The 6,887-nt window shown below is 49.8% G+C and overlaps 1 protein-coding gene across 4 annotated transcripts in view; it reads right to left on the reverse strand.

The window, feature by feature from the left end:
- Window positions 1-1,529: 1,529 nt before the first annotated feature.
- Window positions 1,530-6,887, reverse strand: part of ACTR3B (actin related protein 3B) — an 88,939-nt gene continuing 83,581 nt past the window's right edge. For all 4 annotated transcript variants that reach the window (XM_040643766.1, XM_040643765.1, XM_040643768.1 and 1 more), the window contains 3 exons: window positions 4,010-4,135; window positions 2,963-3,046; window positions 1,530-2,430 (listed from right to left, as the gene is read on the reverse strand). In XM_040643766.1, the coding sequence (XP_040499700.1) occupies window positions 2,335-2,430; window positions 2,963-3,046; window positions 4,010-4,135 (306 nt within the window). In that variant the 3' untranslated portion in view covers window positions 1,530-2,334. The remainder of the gene's footprint in view (window positions 2,431-2,962; window positions 3,047-4,009; window positions 4,136-6,887) is intronic.

A 6,887-nucleotide genomic window follows, 5' to 3' on the forward strand; every position in this document is an offset into this window, starting at 1 on the left:
GAAAGGCCAGGTGATGTTTAGATCTTACAATTCTATACAGAGAGCTTTTTAGAAAATATTTTCTTACTGAAAGTTCTAAAGGCGACCATGTGTGGGATGCATTTAGTTCACAAACCTAAAATCCTTTTCTCCCAGCAAAACTATTTTTTAATGCAATTGTGATGAGTAGGGCTCTCAGGACACAATAATTGCCTTATACCAGAATAACTATGGCGTCCGTTGAATTTATTGAATACTTACTATGGGCCCACTACGGCTCTAAGTGCTCAGTCGAACAACTCTTTTATCTTACTTGTGAAATACAACAAAGTCAATGCATATGACAAAACATGCGCGGGCAAAGCATTATGAACAAAAATGAAAATAATTCAACATCAAAATGTCCTATATGGGTAGCTTCCTAGAACACATTACTTACCAAGGGATTTGGATTAGAGGGGGAATATTTTATAGCTCCCCATGGCCATTTCCAAACTCTTTTTATTCCAGTATCTAGTGGAAATCATTCCAGAGACTCATGCCACCGGGTCTGATGGCCCAGTCTCCCACCTGGTTGCTGTTATCCTCCTAGTCTTACTAGGATGGCTGTGAAATGACCCTTTAGGACAGAAGCAGGCATGACTTCTCTGCTTCCTAGCTGCGCTCGTGATCACGTACTGAATTTCTTTCAGCCGTGGTTTCCTCTCTGGAAAATGGGGATCATAGTAATTCTGATTTCCTAGGGCTGTTGTTAAGATTAAATAAGGTCACGCGTAGTCTGCACTTAGCAAAGTCCCACTGCCCGCAGTGCTCCTGCGACCACGTGTGGGATGCATGCGTGTGCTTGAAGGCGCGGAGCTCGGTGCGATAAAGTGGCTGCAGAAACCTGGAGAAACCGAAACAGTCCAGTGATCCTGAGAACCAAGTGGTCTGAGACTCTCCAGTAGGCAGACCCAGGGTCTGGGGTCGCTGACAGTTAATCAGGAGTAAGCAGGGGCTGCCTACGGCATGGGAAACTCAGATTTCACCATGCTGAGCACAGAATTTACATTATTATTCTCACACTTGCATATAAACTTAAATAATAAAACCAAATGTCTCTTGATGAAGGCAAATTTTCGGAGAATAAAACCTACTTCATGACTTAGAACAAATACCATAAGTAAGTTTCAAAAGTAGCGTCCGTATTACATGAAGAATGGAGAAACACTGAATCTCTTAATTTAGCAAAGTACCTTTCAAGCCAGCCATCTACTCAGCAAACGTCGAAGCAGCTACTAAAAGCTTAGCAAGGATTCTGAATTCCTCAGAAGGGCTGCTGGAACCTGTCGGAACATCCTGCCCCGCAGGCAAGGCCGAGGACCTGCAGCACCTCCAGGACGGAGTGGTCACTGGGGACAGGCAGTCCTCATCACTCTGGGAAATTTCCTTCCGCAAGCTTGGTACCAATCACCAAATCCTCCGGTGATGGGAAACAAATTTCAACCTTCTTTAAAACAAGTATGGGCACAGAGGGGAAAACCAAAAGACCAGCACAGCACAACAGGAAATCTTTATAAAGAGTCTAACTGCTTTTATTACAAGGGTGCAAGGCAGCATTTTATCCAACACTCACCAACAGCAGACCGGCATCTTCTATAAAACAGTTCCAGAAAGTTCAAACAGGAAAATGAAAAGATACATTATCTGTAATGATTCTCGTACAACAGTGTTTAGTGTTGAAACTTCATGTCACTCCAATAAAGTGTAATCATTTTCTAGCAAACATGTGGCAAAAAAAGTTTGCTGTTTTATTTTGTTTGCCTACAGACATATCAGAACATGCCTCACAATTAGAAACGTTTTTACGGCACTCCAGGACACCAATAGCTATTCGTGCTCAGGCTCAGCCAGTTGTACCAAATACCGGAAAATACAAAATGATAGGAAATATAAACATCAATTTGTATTTCAAGTTTATAACATTTTATTTACAAAAATAGGCCGGGAGGAAAAGGGTTTGCAGCCCCATATTCTTTCCTGGGGGGACTATTTTGTGTCATCTTCTGGGTTTTTTTCCTAACAATTTTTAAAGTCGCAGGTGAATTCCTCCAGAATTCAATTCGCCAACTAGAAGCTGGGGAGGCGAGGAGGGGAGGGGGCGGGCGGGGGAGGGGGTGGCGGGGAGGGAAGGGCCGTCGGACAGTGGGCACACGGATGGCGTGCACTGAACTGCCTCATGCACTCGGCGACGCAAGCACGCTTCTCAACATCGACACCAAACGCCACTATGTACAGGAGCTGCGGTCTTGTCGGGGCCCCGACGGCACCTGCTCACCAGCGTGACGCGACCGGGTGACCGTGTCGAGGCAGACACTAAGACATGACTCCGAAGACGGGGTTGTGGCGGCAGATGCTGGGGCCATACTCCTCGTAGTCCTTCTTGGTGTGACAGACCTGGAAGAACTCGGGCTGGAAGGGCAGCGGTTAGAGGGGATCTAGAGACCTTCCCGAAAGGTGGTCAGAGTCCTACACCATGATGCAAGCCAGAGACTCTCCTGACTCAACACCCCACTCCTTAGCCAGACCCCTGCGGGAAGGTCTGCACCCCTCTGAGGCCTGAGCTACGAACCAGGACTTTATTTCATTTCTTTACAATGTATTTGGCCTCTACTTAGGACCAACTACATGCTCACCCTAAATTATCAGTCTACTAGCTATTCACGAATTTGAGGAGAAAAAGGAATAATTACTTGAAAAAGTCACTGGAATTAATGATTAAAGCAAGACGTCTGAGGTTATTTCTGGATTTCACTTACCCATATTACCTGTAACCCCTAATTAGCAAGGATCAGCTGTGCAATTGAAATTACCTCTAAGATATTTCTCATATCTCCCGGAACTAAAAGTGCCACACACAGTTCAACCTTCACAGGACAACCTCATTCAAACTCAACGAAGAACGCAGACACGAAAACACCGAGCAGTCTAGACAAGGACTTACCGTTGAGGCAAGCATGGAACCGCCGAACCACACGGCATAGCGCTGCATGTGATGCGTTATCACCTGAACCTCCACAGGCTTCGGCTGGAAAGGAGAGTAACATGGGGTCACCTGATAACCTCGCAGCGGACAAGAGCACAGCTCCGCTCCGACTCCCGACCAACACGGGGCCTCCTCCCAACTGATGGCACGAGGCCCATCCCTTCCATTCAAGTCCCTCTGCGGTGGCATCAGCCCATGTGGCCTCTGAATGGAAGGGTCTGAGCCGCTCCCGCTGCCAAATCCACCCAGCCCCCAGCCCCCAGCCCTCATGCAGGCCGTACAGAGAACAGAGCAAGCCAGTCAAGGACGGGTTATCACTCAACGCTATAGGCAATTTTAAACAGTAAAAAATCCAAGCAACTAACTGAACCAATTTTTTTTTTACTAAACAAATTAGATGTTTTAGCATCGTGGAGCTAATTCCAAGTAACACTGAGTGTCCCAAAACTACTGTGAGACCCTGTGCCAAGAGTGTGATTCCGCTAGGTTAAAGGGTGTGTGTCTGCTCCCACGTACCCCACACCAGAGCCCGGGCCTGCTTGGAAGCCCAGGGAACACCACCAGCTCATTGAGAACGATTACCTCAGAGGAACACACACGGGAACTCCCTGCTGCTGTTAGTTATCTTAGTTTAATGAGAATGCGGCCAGAGGATATGAAAGACCCTCACTGCAAACAGGTCCCCTCTCCCTAGATGCTGGTCGTCACACAACAGGCCTCATCTCTCGCAAGACAGAGAAACCGCCGGCAGACATGGTCGGCGTGGGCGCCAAGGGGCGGCTGCCAGCTCAGCGGCCATCAGCCTTAGCTACACTCTTGGAGGGAGTTCAGGCAGCACATCTCCGAATGTAACCTCACAGTGCAGCTGAGAAACCAATGCGAACCTGTTCCTACTCCAGGCCCCGTTCCTATTCCGCCCGTCCGTGGGAGGGGGAGTGGCCGTGGTGAGCGTGGCCTGGGAGGGAGGGAGAGCGGCCAGACTAGCGCGCCCGTCCTGCCCCCTACCTTGATCCGGCCTCCGCTGAGCTCTTCGCTGAGTCTCAGTCTGGCATCTACCACTCGTTTCAGATCTCTCTGCAGTCGACGTCCAAAGTCCCTGAACATCGTCGAGCCTCCTGAAAGAACGACATTCTAAAAGACACAAAGCAGAGGGGTTTCCTTTGATGAAATCACCCACCCACGCCATCCTGGTAACCCGCCCCACTGCTCCCATGTGGGAAGACAGGAGTCGAAGCAAAGTCAATGCTATCAAAAAGCCTATGTCTTGCTCCTGAGTTATAAACTCTGCCTCTCGGTATTTTCCTCAATGATAACCAAGCAAAAACAGAAATTCTGCTCCACGTGCTCCCTCAACAATGAGAGAGCCTCACAAGGACCGGGAGGCCAAAATACACTATGACCAACAAACTGACTTGCTAGAATAATCTAAGGCCAAAGTAACAGTGGATCTTCAGCTATTTTGCCTTAATAATTCCTGGGGGGGGCGGGGAGTCTTTCCATGAATACTTGAACCTTTTTAGAAGGGTGAGGCCAGGGAGGAAGGCTGCCTCTGGGGGCTACCAGGAGGAAGGAGACACCGTGCTGCCACTCGCCTCCACCACTCACATTCTGCTTGGTGGCCAACAGAAGCCTGTGTGTGGAAGGGGGAGGAAGGGGAGCTTTACCAAATCTCTCATCAGGTTTGATGAGAGACAAACGCTGCTCTATCAGGCTACAGGATATTACTTAGGACAATGAATGCGAAAGTAGCTATATCCTGGTAACTTTTTTATAGAAAATATCATTTGAGAAAACTGCATAGAAGGACAATAAAGTACCCTTCCTGGAGCCTGAAAACCCTACTTCAAGACCTGTAGGGACATGAAGGTGTGGGATCCACCCCTGCTCTTCCCGGTCCCGGAGTGATTGCAGGGCTCCTCCAGTAAGCTCTACCCCAACAGTCAACCCCTCACCACACGGAAGAGAAGGGGGAAGCGCACCTTCCTGTCCCTGCTGGCCCAGCTCACAGGTGACATGACGTAACCTCACAATACCCCTTTCCTGACTCCTGCTGCCCTTGGGAAAGATTGCCTGCACCAAGCAGAGAGAGGCTGTTCTTTCTTCTGAACTCTCAGAACAGCCACCCCAGCACCCATGTAGACTTGGGACGAGACAGGTGAGAGCAGAGACAGGAGGAAAAAGAGCAGGGGCGAGGAGAGGCCACTGGTGATCCTGTCTCCAACCTGGGATCTACACCAATTCTCTGTAGAGAGAAATGTCACCTTCATGACCTATCAGCAGACTGCCAGTCAAGCAGGACGCACCCTCCAGTCGCTGGGCTGAAGAGAACTGCCAGAAGCTGAGGCTTTCAGCAGGCCTCAGCTGGGGACGGCCAGGGGAAGACATCAGCAAGTGGCCACCAAACTGAACTAACATTTTCTGAAAACTTTCAAAAGTCTCACGTACGACCTGCTTTTAAGAGAGGATCTGCAGGCGCCTCGGTGGCTTAGTGGGTTAAGCGTCTGACTCCTGATTTCAGCTCAGATCATGATCTCAGGGTCATGAGCTCCAGACCCCTGCCAGACTCCACACTCAGCCAGGGGTCTGCTTGAGATTTTCTCTCTCCCTCCCCCTTTGCTCTCCCCTCCCCCTGGCTCATGCAGGCACACATTCTCTCTCTCTCTCTCCCTCTCAAATAAATAAACCTTTCAAAAGGGGCGGGGATCTGGGCTTGGCCTTTAAGGCTAGGAATGAGGGGGGATTCTGATTTAAGACGTCCATGGCCCTTCCTAGTGGGAGAAACACTATGGGAGCCCGAAGCTCTGAGCAACACCACGGTGCTACCCTCATCCCCCCTTCTTCCAACCTTCTACTGAAAGGATAACAACACTGCACACTGCAGGCCCCCTGAGCAGGGAACCCCTCCTTAAAGAGCATCTAGGAATAAACACATCAGATGAAGTGCGGCTGAAGGGTCTCTGCCACCAGAATCGTGCGCACACGGCCAGCCCGCACCTGTGCACTTCAATACGCGCCAACTTGTTTGCTCTCAGAATAGTGTGGGCTCAGTCCCCAGGAAGCCCAGCCAGCTGCATCTGCTATTGCTTGGGGGGCAATCTTCTACTGACGCCCCCCCCACACACACACACACAGACTGTCAGGCACCTGTCTGTTCTCGACAACTTGCAAACCCAGATCTTTCAAGCAACATCCTGTCCCAGGATCAGTGTCATGAATAATCAGTGTTGGGGCGCCTGGGTGGCACAGCGGTTAAGCGTCTGCCTTCGGCTCAGGGCGTGATCCTGGCGTTATGGGATCGAGCCCCACATCAGGCTCCTCCGCTATGAGCCTGCTTCTTCCTCTCCCACTCCCCCTGCTTGTGTTCCCTCTCTCACTGGCTGTCTCTATCTCTGTCGAATAAATAAATAAAAATAAAAATAATAATAATAATAATAATCAGTGCTACGCTCTGTCCCCTTGGGGAGAACTGTCCCAGAAACAACAGGAGAGGGTCTGGTTCCTCTCAGAGTCAAGGGGCCATTCACCACAGCCACAGCTACGGACACACGGAACTGGGGTCAGCCTGGGTACTGACGCCCGTGCATGACACCACCAAGAGGTGAGACCTGCAGGACCAAATGCCTGATGGACCAGAGGGCAGTCCTAAACAGAGTAAAACCCATCTCCTTTCAGAGAGGTGTTGTCACCTGGGGACACAAACTATGTATGTTTGCTGTGAAGAATCACAACTTAAAAGCATTCTTGATATTTTGGTCATCACATCCTGGCAACTGGTGCTGCTTTCTAAATGCTGGTCAGACCGGCCAACTGTTTTCTAGAACGAAAGACCTTGGCTTATATCAAGGAAGAATTCAGCAGGAGCTGGGGGGGGGGGGGGGGGGGG

This window comes from Ursus maritimus, unplaced genomic scaffold (genome assembly GCF_017311325.1).
Source record: "Ursus maritimus isolate PB19 unplaced genomic scaffold, ASM1731132v1 scaffold_3, whole genome shotgun sequence".
Lineage (NCBI taxonomy): Eukaryota > Metazoa > Chordata > Mammalia > Carnivora > Ursidae > Ursus > Ursus maritimus.